Here is a 16,161-nt window from a genome sequence, read left to right as displayed (position 1 = left end):
CCAATCACATCTGTTTTTCTTGCTCACGTCTACCCAGAGAAGCCGGAACAACAGCGTGTGGGCCTCTGACAACTCCGAAAGCTCCAAAACTCTGTTGAAACTCATCTCGACATTAGTGTTTACTAATACATGTAGACATTTAATATATTTTAGACCTGCGGTGTGACAATGGGAGCCAACAACAGTACCCGCCGCGTGTCATTTGAGTCGGACGAGAACGAGAATGTAACAGTGGTGAAGGGCATCAGGGTGAGTTGACGGCTCACTTGCGTGTACTGTATAACTGTTGCACGATGGCAAGAAATGTCATTTTAATGCTACTGTAATACAATCATGGAGTCTTAATATTTTGCTTTTATTATACAAGATTGAATGATGTTGTCAAATCGGTCACTATTTTTGATACAAACATACCCAGCCACGTTAAGTTTCTAAAAAGCAAGTGCGCAAGCATTAAGTTTCCTCTTTTTGCTTGTGAATGTGGGTTTACAAGAGGTAAATTGTAGGGCAATTTAAATGTCATTGGCGCGTTGACATTGACGTCACAAACCACGTGCGCTGAATGAATGAATGAATGAAAAACGCAGAGCACCGTTACGTCATTTTTAACGCGCAACATTGTTATAGAAAAGTGAAGTCATAGCAACACATACTTTTACACCAACCATGTAAATGTAATGGACACTTAACAAGAGTTGCTCAATTAAATCTGAGGCTTCAAAAGTGAGCATGGACGGTTAAATTTAGACAGAGCCGCTTTAAGTCAATTAGATAAGACTTCAGGACTTGGTAGGAATCACTTACAAAGGCATAATCCCATTCTTGTAATTGCTTTGCTACATAAAATAAGATCCTTGAGCCTTTTTACTTGTTAGAAAATCTGTTTAATAATTATTTTGAACATTTCTTTGCAGCTCTCGGAGAACGTCATCAATCGAATGCGAGAACATTCTATGGCCCCTCATCCACAGCCAGTTGCTCCTCCTCCTCCATTTGACCCCATCCCCTCCTTTCCTCCTCCAATCGCTCCACCTGCCACAGAATCCGTAGCACCTCCACCTCCTCCTCTTCAACCCAAGCAGGTAGAAGCACCCACCGTCATTGACACGGTGCTGCCTTCCTCCTCCTTGCCTACAGTTGTGCCTCCTGCTTTTGAGCCTACCCCTGCTCCTTCTCCCGCTGTTGAACCGGTAACTACACCTTTCCCTTCTCCTTCTGATCCCCCTGCTTCAGCTCCTTTCCCTGCAGCAGTAGATGCTATAACTCCGCTAAGCGAACCCCTGTCTCCTCCTGCTTTCCTGCCTCCTGATTCCGACCTCCTCTCCTCCCTTCCTGTTTCTGAGCCTGTCACTCTCCTGCCAGCACCTTCTCCACAGTCTCAAGTGACCACTCCTCCTTCTCCTCCTCCTCCTCCTCCTCCTCCTCCTCCTCAACAGGCGGTGGAGTCAGAATCTTCTGCTCCTGTCCCAGAGCGCAGTACTGTAGCACCATCAGCACCTCCTCCTGTTGCACCAACAAGTAAGTTTCATAACATTGCGTGTAGCACATGTAAATCTATTTTTCGGTTTTACAGTATTCAAGCTACTACTACTACTTCATAAACAAATACAGTGCACTTTGCACTGGCCCAAAATGAAAACAAACTATTAATAGGGTGTGTTCCCAAGATGAAAACAAACTATTGATATTGCACTTTCCTAAAAAGAAGACAAACTGTTGCTGAAAAATAAAACTATTAAGCTTTCTTCATGCTTCTCATTGGCTAAAATTCAAGTTTCAATGAAAACACAACGGATTCATTGAGCATTAATACTTTCTTACTTTACTAGTCTCCTATACAAAGAAAATAAAATTATAATAATGAGAGCAATTTTAAATAATAAATAGGTGTGCTGAAGGCACAAATGTACATAAGAACAATTTAAAAACAATCACAATTTAAAAAACAAAAAGGACAGTGCATTTGAGTTTAACGGTGGTACCGGTAGTTGTCTAGTTAGTACAAAAAGAAAAACAATCTTGTACCATGTAAAGAGGGTTTTGTATGAATGCATTGCAGGTTGCACATTTATTGCACAGTGTAAACATCCAAATCATCATCATGACTACAAAAGGAAAATATTGCACAGTGTGGTTGACCGATTGTGAGGCCATTTTTTCAGGAGTGTGATGTTATGTGAGCGGAAGCTGGTTTTAAATCTGTAGGGTTGTGATGCTCGTCGTGTCTGCCAGATGGCGGGGGTTATAGCGCCCCCTTTTAAAGTGGTGTCACTAGTGCTGTAACTATCGAATATTTTTAGAATGGGTAATTCTATTGATTATTCAATCGACTAATCTGATTAATTTTAATTTTGCAGTAAAGTGTATTATAAAAACATTTTCCCCCCTGATTACTGTTTTATTAACCAGTGATTACCGGTAGTGTTTATTTCAAACTTTGCATTCGTAAAGGGATTAAAAAAAAAAGGGGGGGGGGGAATTGATGTTGTACTATGTTACCGGTTTGGTCATTGTTTTACAAAGTAAAAATTGATGTTTGCAAATGTCTCATTTTGATTAAACACAAAAGATAATCCGTCTTTGTTCGTAAAAGACTACAGAAATCAGTGAGCAATTACTGTTGATATGCTGAAATCAGAGTATTTGGACAATTTTGAATAAAAAAATGGCTCCAAATGATTACTCAATTATTGCATTAGTTGTCGATTTAGTTGTTGATCGATTACTTGTCGATTAATCAATTAATTTCGACGGCTCTAGGTGTCACTTTTGAAGCGCATTGTACGTGTAAGTTAATACATACATTATAAAAGTAGAATCATTCTCGGTAATGACTCATTTCATTATGAGTTATATGGGGGACGGCGTGCCTCCTCGTCAAAGTTAATTAGAGGTTCTACGAGGATGAAGTGTCCGGGGATTAATTTTATGTGTGGCTACGTTTTGAATTTTAATCATGTTTATTGTGTGGGTGTTTACTTTAAGCCACCTCACGCTTTTTGTCTTCAACTCTTCGTAATTAGTCTTCATTCTTCTGATTCATTGTCAGCCTCTGATTGCTAATAAAATGATAAATTCTTTCCCCTAGTCAAGTTAATAAATTAGTAGCACATTACTGCTGTTCACGGTGGCCGTTTTTGCTGTCATTACCTGCATAGGTAGACGGAATATGACTAATAATGATGCTAACAAGGTGTAATCTGACTGCTTTAATAACAAAAAGTATAGTTGCTCCCTCCTCTCCCTCTCCTGAGTAGTTGTGCCGAGGACATTTGAATGTTGCTCATTACGCACGTCGCACAGACAGGCGTGTGGGTGCAGAGCGGGCGCCCGGGCCGTGGGCAGGCAGGCATCCCCCGTCCTTTACTGTGCTCAATCAGCATGCTAATTAAAAAAGGCCAACTTGTGCCACGCCACAGTGACTCCAGTGATGAAAACGACACCTCTGTAAATTTGGCACAATAAGGCAGCGGGCTGCGTTGAAGGGAAATGTGGACTACATTTTAGATTTGCCCTTCTTTGACACCAAATTTCATCCGCGCCACTCGACTGTTTGTTGAACGTGGAATAATCACAATCAGACAATTTAATTTACTCACTTATATCCAACAAAAGCTCCTTTTGCTGTTTCTCCCGGCGACTATCCAGTTAAAGCGTCCCTCCATTGTTTGCACTAATTGCTTTTCAGATTCACAAAGATAAATGCAACAATAGCGCGTTGTGTTTTTGAAACGCGCTGAGTGCATTTAGTGAGGCGAGGAGGCCATGTTCATTTCACAGCACAACAGTGGATTTTAATAAAAGGTTGACACTGTTTGCCATGGATTTAAAGATGCAGGGTTGCACATTTTTGAAAATAAAATGACTAAGGTTTGAGGCACCCTTTGACATCGTAGATGATTTAGAAAGAAATTAAATCAAAATAATCTGTATTGATCCACACACCTTGACCCCATAGATCAGTGGTTCCCAAACATTTAACACCAATTACCGCCTCAAAATAAACTTTGCTCTCCAAGTGCCGCCATCATGACCAACACCGTAGACGTAATATTTTTGTAAGCTATTGTAACATCATGCAGTGACACTAACATGCTTAACATTCTCACTGAACTTAAAAATAGGAAAATAAAAACTGCCTATTTAAATTACAAGTATTACTTGAAGCACACGTTAAATAAAACAACTGTCCAAATAACTGTTTGAATACAGACATTTCTAAAAAAAGTTGAACACAGCTGTATTTTACTTTAAAGGGACAGTCTGTAGAATTTAGTGCCTTCTTGTGGATAACTAATAGAAGAAAAAAAGAATACAACGACCTAAGCTCAAAACAAGTACTACGGTGCCTCAGAGAGACCACACTTCACAAGCCTAATGAGCGAGCAGAAGCTAGTGGGCGGCGAGCAAGAGTGGCTAGCAAGAACGCTCTGGAGGAGCTAGTGGGAGAAGCTAGCAAAAGCTAGCGAGAGCACAACAGAGGACGACAAGCGGCGGGAGTGACAACCACCTGCAGGTCGTCTGATCGACCGATCTTTGGGTCAGACACTAGCTGCAAGCACCACCAGAGGCTAACTACGTTTGTGAAGTTCTTCTCCTTCGGGGATTCATAGAAAAAAGATGGTGTGGCGAAGCATGTCAGCCTCCTGTAACCCGTGGCGCGAATATAATTAGCGATGGCTAGTTGACATTTTTTATTTATTTTTTCAAATTATTAGTTCTACTAGATGGCAGTGTTTCCCACACCATGTTAATTTGTGGGCGGGGCACCCAAGTTAACTGGCCACCACCCAATTAGATTTCAAGAAATTTGTATAAAAATACATTTTAAAAAAAGTGTCACAACCAGATATACTGCATGTAATATTAGTTCGCTGTCACTCACTCATGAGGTCAGAGGAGACGCAAGTAGCAGGACTGAGAGTCCACCCAGCCCAGTCCTCTGACCCAAGTAGATTTTAAATCTGTGGGAAACACTGAGATAGCACTAAATAATACACACTGTCCCTTTAAGGTTAAACACAACAGATGTACTGCACTGAATAAAAAAAAGAAAAAGAAAGATACATTTGTCAAGATTATGCACAATTGGAACATTTCATTCAGTGATACTTTTGCTTACCACTAGGGGATGCCCATGTACCACGTGTGTTATTGAAGCACACACATTGACCCACATAGATGAAACTTTTTTTATTTTATTTTGAAATTAAAGTCTTGGCCCCATTGTCAACTCGCTGACACTCTCCAACCCAATAGGTTTAAGAGGCAAATCGGTTCGGAAAAGTTAAAATTTTGTGAATGTTGCAAGGCTCCACCCATTAAACACCAACAATGAAAAGTAAAAGCCAGACCCTCAATAACAATAGTTTGAAGAGGCAAAAACAGACAAAATGAACTCAAAAAAGTGCTTTTAGGCTCCAACTTAAATAACACTGGTGTTGAAACGTGCACAAATTCTACCTCCGTCAAGGTGAAGAACCTCTGGACACCTGTCCACTGTGCTGTAAAAATTCATCTGAGACACACACACACATGCACGCACACACACACACCCACACACCACATTCATCTAATAGCCTACTCGGACACTGTTCTGCCTTTCTCAAATGCATTGAGATGAAGTGCAGAACGTGTGCAACTTGTGAAGTGTGGCGTGTTTTCCTTTTGACATTCCTTGTTATCTCGAAGAAGCCTGAATTGTCAGTTATGACGATTTGGAATGATGACTGAAAAAAAAAATGCTCCAGGCTGGAATTATTATTATTACTTTTTAAAATTTTTGCTGTGATCTGAGCATGGCAAAAGGTGCGAGGCGACTCCACCGAGGAATCGTGAAGAAGTGTTAATGTTACAGATTAGGCCCTCCACGCGGGTCTCTGGGTTAATGAAAGCCCTGATGAGAAATGCAATTTGCCTTCGTCCATTATCTCCACCGCCAATAGTGGCCCATTTTTTTCTTTTTTCTTTTTCCCTCACACCAGCTTTTCCACAGGGCTCTACGATTGGTGTTGAGCAATGATGAGGATTTTTTTTTTTTAAACATTTACATGCGCTACTCTGGAATTGACACAGGGCTCTGCGGATGCTGGGTTGCGTGTGTCCCAATTATTATTGTGAGAAATCATTCTCATGATCAGTGTCTTCACATGCAGTAGATAAACTGCATTAATCATTGTTGAAAGGTGAATTGAGCAAATGTGTCATTTCAGAAGTTTGCAAAAAATTACAACTCAAAAAGTAGCTCTCAGTCATAAAGGTTGATGATCGCATGCTTCTTTCAATTAATGTGAGGTTTTTTACCTGCGAGGAGTGAGGACATATAGAGAAAACAAACGAGTCTTTACCAGGTCATTTTGTTGGCAACGATTGCAAAGTTGTCTAATAGAGAGTCTTTTTCTAAAAGTGCCACAATCCCGGAGGGCCGATTCATTTAGTGCAATATTTTAATGATGTCTTGATAATATCCAATTTGTCTACAATATTGGGTTTAGTTTTTATTGGTAATTGAAGCCGACTTAATCAATATAAGAAACAGTCCCCTAATACTGGAGGCTAAGAGAAGTTTCTGAAGGTTTGGAATGTAAGACTCACTCATTCAGTTTTTTTTTAATTTGTATTATTATTATTATTATCAAATGAACATGAAGTCCAATGTAATTTATTAAATATAATTTAAATGGAAATCAATATTTTAATTAATAAGTATGTGTTTGATGTAATATTTAATTTCTCCATTTTATTTATTGACTTATGACATTAAGGACCTTACATTGCTGGGAGACTCCTATTTCTAAGATTTACCCTGTAAATGGTCCGTAGCTGATGGTTATAAAGTTGTAATGCTGTTGATCAATGATGCTTCTTGCTGCTGTCAAACACGACGGCTGAGGCATGACGGATGTTTCCGCTGGCGTCTCTGCCTGATCCGCACCACCTCTTTATTGTACTGAGCGGATAATATTTTCCGCTCTTGTTAGCCGTCCCTTTACGCTGCGGAAGAAAGTTTACTGTTGACGCTTTGTCGTGCTTAAGCGGGTAAGTTGAATGATTAAGCACATGGGGGTGTTAAAGCTGCTGGCAAAGGTGTGCGAGATATTTATATGAAGGTGGTGGGACAGATAAACGCTAATGAGATGCGATTTTATGTATTCGTTGCAACAGTTAGTGTATTGAAAAAAAAACGTGTTTGTCAGCACTACTTTTGCATTTGGCCCCAAAACCGTAAATTAAGTTCTTCAAAAAGTGGTAAACAAGCAGATAGGGCTGGGTATGGATTCAGATTTTCAAAATCGATTCGATTCAGAAGGGCTTGATACGATTTACGACTCACATTGATTTTCAATTCAGTTAAGTATTTCATGCAGTACAATTTTTACTTTTATTTGGAAGACATTCTCAGAAGTACCAACGTTGCAAATAGTAGAAACTTATTTCTCTTACATGGAGCATTAGTAAAAAAAATGTTAATATTTACATTTATAATTGAATCCAATGCAGTTACATTAATCATGTATATTTTATTGAACATGACCTGATCAAAACAATAAATAATAATTGAAATCAATTACAATTACAGCGCTATGTAAATAAAGTGGCCAAAACACTCTGGCAAATCACAACATTCACATTCCTGTGTCTTTTTTGTTGTTGCTAAGCTTCCAGTGGTTAATAAATAAATAAAAACAAATTGACTTAAGAGACATAGTCATAGTGCATAATTATGCCACCGCATTTTGTGTTTTTATGTCCAATTTCTTACCTTACTTCTTTTGGGGGGTGTTTGTGTTTAGTCTTTCGCTTTTTCTTTCATTTAATGTACAGTTTAATTATTGCCACATGCATGCACTCCGTTTAATAACGTGGCGGTAATGCACCAAAAGTACCTGCCAACCGCGATAACAAAGAACATGAAGTCATGCATTACCGCCATTGGCCTTCTTCATAGCCATAGGTATCTATGCTAAAGAAGAGGGCAGATTCTAGAGTTAATTCTTTCTTAAGCCTAATATAATTTCTGTTCTTGTGAGAATTTATTACGTTTCCTACAAAATAGCTCTGAAATTAGAAAACTAGTGACAATTTTGAATGAATTCAATACGAAATAAATTTTTGTTAATGGGCTAGGGAAGCCTAATTTTCCAGTTTCTGACTAATGTTAGAGCATAGTGGCAGACCACATGTTCTCTTTATTCATGGATATTTTGTGGCGTAAATGTCCTCAAGTTCAAATTAAATATTGCATTTTAAAGACCAAAAATTTGCATGCATGATTCTATTATTGCTATTCAATTTACTTACCTTCACATGACGTTAAAAAAAGCAAACCTCTATTAACATTTTCCATCTCGAAGGAAATTGTCTTTATGCAAGCTTGTATGAGTGTGTGTCTTGTGACTGTCCTGCTCTTATTACATTTTACCAGGTAATAATAGCCTCTGACAATAGGGATTATCCTATTTAACTAATGCAGTGTGAGTGTAATCTCCACACACACGCGCACGCACACACACACGTTGTGGAGCGGGCAGTGTGGCACTTGTGTCTTCCGAGCACGTTTTGGCCTGGTCGCTGGCTGCCGTCTTTACTTTCATGCTTAATTACCTGCCAAGATATAGCAGCGAGGACACGAGGCGTCAGCGAGTGATGTCCCTGACATGAATATAGCGTGATAAGGTTGCAGGGATGGGAACGCAAAAGACGTCCTTACCTGCGTGTTTGCAGGCATCCTGAAATGTACAAGGTCTAAGTTGTATTATTGCTTATGCTGCAAACTTTTTTTTTTCTCTTTTCTGCTCAGTTGATGAAGAAGCCCTGAAGAAAAGGATCGCTGATGAGTTGGAGAAGCAGAGAGTCAAGGCGGAGGAAGACCTGCAGGCTTGGTGAGAAGCAAAAAAAACAAAAAAAGCATTAGGCAGATTTATAATTTAATGGGATCCAGCGCTGAACAGGCACAAAAAATTGGCCTGCTGGCCCGGCCCGACTCTCGACCACCCCTGGCTACCATGTAGCTTTGCCACTTATGCTGGTTCCGTTTGCTGTCTATATTGTAAATATAGACGTCGGAATATAGATCGGTCTCTAGGTGGAAATGGAGGAAATTTTTATTATATAGCTCCAAAAGACCAAAACCGGGCGTCTTTCCTGTATGCCAGATGGCCAGTCTGATACGTTCAGTTTGTGACTTTGGTTGTTCACCAAAATGTTAGGAACACCCTCTGTGTGATCAGATCATGACACAGTCCTGCACCGGTATCAACCCGTACCTGTTGAAAGATTTCATTGAAACATTTTCCACAGTTTGCCCGCTTTCATTAATAGTCATAAAAGTCAGCATCCGTCTCCTCCAATCCCCACCGCTTTTCCAATCTGCCTCCTCTTCCGAAACGCATCAGCACTTTACTTCTTGCCGTCTTCTCCGGATCAATTAATCATACCTGCGAAAGGAGGGTGCTAAACCTGAGGTAATTTCCTGGATGTAGAGTCGGGCGATCGATCCATTAGCCCCGCTAAAGACGGAGTTGCACAGAACGTATTCAGTACATTGGTAGAGGAACAAGCAGGTGCACTGCGGTGTGGCCAGGATGCTCAATAATGGTGGTGCCCCCACCCCAAGACCCTTCTTTAATCGACCTGGATACTGTCCAGTGGACCCTGGTGAATAGACTCCTGTGATTAGTGGCTAAACACACACAAAAACACAAGCTCTGTTGATTGAGTACGAGGTAGTGTTAGATTATTGATTAACCTCCATCTATAGACTCCTTCAAGAAAAAAGTGAATGGGACAGGTGGTGGTTAATATTATTTTTTGTAGTTTTCTTTTTATTTTCCATGTAACTGCTTCCTGCAGCTTATTTATTGATGTCTGTTGAAAGGAGTAAGTGCCTCACAATTGCTCCCTCCTTGCAATTAACGGACATCATGGCGCCTTTCAAGCCCTCCTTTCTGGTGTGAGGGAAGTGGAAAATTCAGCTGTAAACAAGCAATCATCAGCTGCACTTGGATTTATCTGTGTGTTGTTTTTTTGTCTCTCAATTGACTTTAATCCACTAAGGCTCTGAACAGAAATTACACTGCAGTTCTCAAAAAATAACAAAAAATAAAAAGCGCTGTACAAGTCCGCTGATGTTTTGAATGACCACACTTTTTAGCACTTGAACATTAAGGTGTAATAGTACACCAAAAACCATGGTCCTCTACGTATTTCAGTTTTAAGGTCGTAATTTGGTGCTGGTTATGAGGTAACAAATTTGACATACTGCCAAAAGTACAGAGGGTGAGCTACTGTACACTGTTTCCGGTGTAAGTAGCCTGTGGCTAGAGCACAAAGCAGTTGAATTTCTTGTAGGTTTCTTGGGAACTCGGTACACCTCTGTACCATACCAAAAAAGCCTTAGCATTTATTGTTGCACCACAAGTAAACATTTATGAAAGCAAGCCGTTGGACTCAATAAGGTTTAGTGTGTTTCCATTGGGCATTTGCAGGAAAAGAAGATCAAACAACAACAACATGGCCCATATTTGATAAAGGGACCGTGTGCTCTATACTTCCATATCTTGACCACCACATTCAGGTCAATGGGAGCCTCAAATGTTTTTTGTGTGCGGCTACAGCAGACCCAATGAAATCCAAATCAGTGAGTTATAAAAGCAATCCAAAAGTTTTAAATAAGGTGGAAACAGAATAGTAAAAAGTTAGCTCCACTCCCCTTTGCACCACTTTGCGTCCTATTGGGATAAAGTGAATTTGAAGTCTTTATTTGTTCTGTGGCGCTTTCAAGCCATAAATGAACTCCCGAGATCTGCATTTTGCGTGGCGTGCTCGAGCGAAGAGGTGAAGTTTAGGGCTCAGCCAGAAGTCAATTTGGACGTGGCCCTTAACTCATTTATTTGCAAAGAGCTGCAGCTGCAGGCTGCAGATTTGCCTGCGATGCATCGGAGCAGAACGTTTCCAAAGAAATAGGATGAGACGGACAGAGACCAAACATCAAACTGTCCTTTTGTCAACAGTTCATCTGGACATGCTTGGTTGTCCATGTGAACATTATTAAATGAGTTTTCAAACAAAGCAATCAGACCCAGTGGTTGAATCTGCGTCTTTATTACATTATGCTGTGATACTTTTTGCCTCTTGTGAGGTTTACATACCACTTTGCATATTCAAACAGGCCAGATAAGAAGACCATGTGCTTCTGATTAGCTACAGTTGTACTTTCTAAGACCACTGCTGTTATTTTTTTTATAGTTGTGGCTTGATCGTATAGCGGGAAGAATACAAAACAGCTTTTATGTTGCAGCATTTCTAAATTAATCAGCTTCGGTCATTGTCCTCGCTTCATTTTAAACTCCCTTTCATAGTCAGGTGTGCCGTGTTGATGTACCAGCGCATATGTGTTGGAGAGAGCGCATCGGGCCATCAAATATTCATGGCCAGCATTCAGCGACATTATTCCCAACATCAATATTGCATAGGCCTCTAAATGCCTTTGTTTCTGGGTTTCGTCGGACTCCATCCTGCCTGGTTGGTGCACTGTTTGGAGATAAATCTTTTGTAGAACACCGGTAGATGACTGTAAGCGTTCATGTTCGGGAGGACAGAAGGTGCGTGATGGAAAGTAGAAAGTGACAATTCAAAGCAAAGAAGTATTGTTTGTTGTTCAGCAGGATTACATTCAAGAGGAAGGCAAGTAAAACATGTTCTTTACAATAATACTGTATGTTCTGTGTGCTCCCACTAGTCTAAAAAAGTAGTCCGATTAATATCACGTTTGTGGAATATGAATTGAGCAAAAAAGTCTACCTCTTTCTATCATTCTTAGGGGGATGCCAGTTTACCGTGGTTTGACACTTGCTGTCTGAAAATAACATCCAAGTGTCTAACACTATTTTTTGTGGAGGATTGGCAAGAGAAGCTAATCCAATTTGGGTGAGAGTAAAGATGTTTTGAGTCACTATTAAATTTCATCCAGTGTCATGTTGAATAGTAGTGTGAAAAAAATGGTCATTATGTCCATTCACTTTCCATTTTCAAGCATCAAACCGGGAAGTCAAGTCAAGTATAGACCTCAGTCACAAAAGACTCTCAAAAGGGTTTAACAAGCCTGCAGTTCCCAAAAATCAACGACATCCACTGGAGAAGCGGCAGTAAAACAGACAAAAGTCCAATGAAAGTGGTTGAGTAGTAATGAAATGCCAGTAGGCTGCTCCCCTCTAAACCTCCTTGTTTTCTGTTCAACTCCCTTGAAGCCAATTCCAAGTCATGTACTTCTTCATCCCTTGGACATTGCTCCCTTGTCTGTGACAACAATGAGCATTTAAGTATTCCATCATCCACGTTTGACAACCTGAGCTTGGACACAAATCGGTGCAAACCACTAGAAGCCTCACTTGGTGCCAACTATCTCACTAAGCACAGTTCCCATCACCAAACTGCATGACTTCCTGTTAGGTATTGCCCCCTCTTGAGTGCCTGCATTCAACCCATCAGAACACACCGTGCCACTGCCAACCAAGCTGTTGACTTGGAACGTACATTCCTGATTGAATTCCTGGATACTCATGGCGAATAAAGTGTCACCACTCCATTTTGCACACTTCCAGTCCAAGGGCAAACACCATCCATGTCCTCCAAAATCATTCCATTACACAGAGGATGTTTTTTTTTTTAAACCCCCTTTTTTTGGAATGAGGCATCGTCTTTCTCACCACTCTCTTCCCCACCTGGTATCAATCCTGCACAGCCAAATGAAAAATGTGTCCAATATCCCCGGGAGAGTGCAATAATGGCTGGAAAGCAATAGAGGCGAGGCAGACAGATAGCATCCAGCTAGTGATAGCGGTCTTTGCTTGGCTTAGCACTTGTGAGGAAGTCGACGGAAATACACTTTTCTTTAGCCAAGCTTTCTTTATTCCATATGTGTTTATTTCTAACATGGTTTGGTCTATTTATGCCAAACATTTATCAATGATTGCAGGGGCGCATGGAACTTATGCTCCATTTGCCTCCATTTTTTTCAACTTTCCAAGTAAAGCTTTGAGGTGCAGTTTGTGGGGAAATGGTGAATGTAAAAAGCTATTAGGAACTGTCCCCTGTGTGTGCGCGCGCGTGTGTGTGTTGGTGTTTTTGAGTGAGTGGGAGTCCAAGCCCTATGATGGATGGTGTGTGCTGACGTGTGCGGCCCAGCGGACTGTAGGAGTGGACATGGATGGCCTCCCTCCATCTCTCTCTCCAACTTCTCACTCCATTTTTGCTTGACTTCCTCCAGGGCCAAACATGTCAAGTCACCCGCTATTCTCTTCTTCCCGTACCCTCGTCGCCATTTTTGGAAGCTCCTATGACCTCCTGTTGGCCACCGCGCTTTGACGTTTTGTCGGGTTGATGGACACACGGTGGCATGGAGGCATCTGACTTGACCTACATTGGTTTGAACATCACTTAGCCTTCTCTGTCCATCTGGATCCTTCCACGCTTTGCGTATTAATTACATTTTGGTTTTTGAATTACTATAGAAGACAAACTGATGTTACTGTACCTCATCTAGCAACTTTCTTATGCCAATGCAACCCAACATGTTTGTGCTGCAAGAGGCTCTAGCTAACGGCTAACTAGCGCACAAGCGAACAGATTTCCGGAGCTCCTTAGCCAGCAGATGAACAGAGGCCCATCCGATTCAGTTTCAGTGTTCATCATATTCATCTTCAACAAATTTCATCCATCTGCTGTTGAGTTAAACAACTTTTTTGGTACATACACAGCATCAAAACAATTGGTGGGTCCCCCTTGGCATAGTGTGGTCGAGTCAGAGCGTACATTTCCAGTTTTTATTTGTGTTCTCAACTAAAACATAAGCCCCAAGTAGATAGTCTACAATGAGTAAAAAATGAGTCCTCTAGAAACTGTTGATTGTGGGATGTATGGGGGAAATTGTCGCTGAATTATTTTTGCATGTCTGCAATCTTTCAGGATTTGACTGGAAGTTTATTGGGATCCTCGCCGTCTTTTCTTTCAGTCTGTCATAATTCGCCCTGGCACTCGCTTTGTCTGTTGTGTGTTTATTTTACCTTGCCACTTGATTCCTAGCAGAGGAGGCTGTTCAGGGGTTTTCAGGGACGTTCCTCCTATTCTCTAATCAAGCGCACTGTCGCTGCACAGGGAGCGCGTTGCTAGGTAACTACAAGAGCTCAGTGATGGGGGTTCAAATGGTGGTCTTGTGTCTGCATGGAACTTACTCCTGCTGTGGAGGTAACAGCGCTGTTAAATATTGACAATCACACTTGAGTGCAAATGATTTGGAAACTACAAATTCATTTCAAATCTCAGACGTGCTCACTGACTATTGAGTCGCAAGGGCATGTGTACAGTGGGTTCTTCTCAGACATCTTAAAAATCAATATCAGAGTGTATCAGTTTTTATCTGGGCTTCATTAGCTCATTTATAACCTTTTTGAAATCATTGTGGGGACATCCTGCGACCGTTGCATGACACTTGAAGATTTTGCTTGCAGAAACATCCCTTGAGGAAGGTAAAAACAAATTTGTCATCACTCGTCCACAGGCTGGAGGCCGAGAAGTCCCGCGCTTCGGCCCAAGCTCAGGCCGAGGCCAAGCGTCACGTGGAGGACAAGGTGTCTCGCATTCTGTCGGCGGAACGCGCCGTGGCCCAGGAGAGCATCCAGCAGGCCGTCATCAGGGAGCGCATTGTTGCGGAAGATGAGAAGCTCCGCACTCAGCTCTATGTGAGTACACAGACTTCAACCTTTGAGAACTTTTTCCATAAGTCGAGCTCCTACTCATGCGCGTGCGCTACCATTCAAGCCCACCAAGGTGAATCTTGCGTGTGGAAATCGACAAGTCATGCCTGGCTCGCTGACAAATGTCAGGTCCGTTGGCGTGTGAGCATCACTCCGAGCAAGAGTTCATTGATCCTCACCCCTCTCTCACACACACATTTTGCATTAGCTGTAGAGCCAGAAAGCAAACTGAAGACTGTAGCTCACAGTAAGTAAATATCTCTACGGTGTAAGCTAATATTCCCTATCGTCGCCTCTTCATCTCTCCGCCTAACAGTATTACACCTTAATTTTTGGGTGGTCTGTTTTTTTATTTCTTATTTGCCCCTATAAACATCATCTGATGCACATTTAGTGTTTTGTTTGAAGGATTTTCCCTTTTTTTTTGATGAGAAAGCATTTCTGTGTCCCTCAGGAAAGATGTGTAAATCTTGTTACTTTTAAGGGTGGTTCAATATTTAATCAGGTGTTTTTATTGCACGTGTGACTGTATTTTCGCGTGTTTTTTAATTGAATGTGAATTGACCCGAAACCTGTTCTCCACATTCATTGCCGCAGAAAACATTTGTCATTGGCACTAGTTGTTGTTGACTGTGCTATTGATTACTCCCCCTCACCACCAAAATCATTAAGATACAGGTCACGACGAGCCCTGCAACCACATGCATTCTCTCCTCTTCTTCACGCACAATAAGAGCCATGATGTGAACAGTTATGCCTCCCCACGCTCACCTATAATAGCCATAACCTCTGCAGCCGTGGCCCGAGCCAATTACAATTGTAGGCATGCTGGAGCGTTGCTGTGTCGGCAAGAGTTCAAACGGCGTGTCGGATTTAAATTCAGCTCATTGATTCAGGAGCTCATTGCACCTGATTTGTACCATGCCTGTTAGGTGGCTAAAAACACGATAATGGAGACCATTCCACTCAAAGGGACTGAAAATGAAGAACAATATGGAATTGGCTTGCCCTATGAAGCTGTCTTAAACTATTCTTACAAAGTTGGACCATTGTTGCCAATGATAAACTCGTTTTATTCAGTATAGTGTAGCGTAACCGGGGCTCGGTGGTTGTGCACGTCCGCCAGGCTTTTCTGCCACCAACAGTCACCAGTCACTCGCCTTCCTCCCTGACAAGCCGACTCCTTCCATCCAGCAAGTGCAGCTCCTCGTAATTGAAACTTCACAGGAGCGCAGGCAGGGTTGCGGCTTGTCAGTCACTGATGTCGGCTTCCCGCTGTACTGTTGTTTTAGCCAGTTCAGTATCAGGGTTCACACGTGTTCTGCCACTCATGCACAGACATTAATTGGCGGATACAAAAATAAACCCCAAGCCTAAGGAGGTCAATAATGGCAGGTATTGTTTCAAA

At 41.5% G+C, this 16,161-nt stretch overlaps 1 protein-coding gene across 4 annotated transcripts in view; it reads left to right on the top strand.

Annotated features, from left to right (window-relative positions):
• chchd3a (coiled-coil-helix-coiled-coil-helix domain containing 3a) overlaps window positions 1-16,161 on the top strand; it is a 40,088-nt gene continuing 23,927 nt past the window's right edge. For 2 of the 4 annotated variants that reach the window (XM_077545312.1, XM_077545313.1), the window contains exons 1-5: window positions 2-249; window positions 915-1,190; window positions 1,437-1,518; window positions 8,801-8,882; window positions 14,558-14,738. In XM_077545312.1, coding sequence (XP_077401438.1) covers window positions 169-249; window positions 915-1,190; window positions 1,437-1,518; window positions 8,801-8,882; window positions 14,558-14,738 — 702 coding nt within the window. In that variant the 5' untranslated portion in view covers window positions 2-168. Of the gene's footprint in view, window positions 250-914; window positions 1,191-1,436; window positions 1,519-8,800; window positions 8,883-14,557; window positions 14,739-16,161 lie in introns of all 4 variants that reach the window. The other 2 variants (XM_077545310.1, XM_077545314.1) reach the window with 2 other exon arrangements.

This window comes from Vanacampus margaritifer, chromosome 15 (genome assembly GCF_051991255.1).
Source record: "Vanacampus margaritifer isolate UIUO_Vmar chromosome 15, RoL_Vmar_1.0, whole genome shotgun sequence".
NCBI classification, from domain to species: Eukaryota; Metazoa; Chordata; class Actinopteri; order Syngnathiformes; family Syngnathidae; genus Vanacampus; species Vanacampus margaritifer.
The sequence above is the reverse complement of the archived record's forward strand: the minus strand, read 5'-3'. Positions and strand labels throughout refer to the sequence as shown.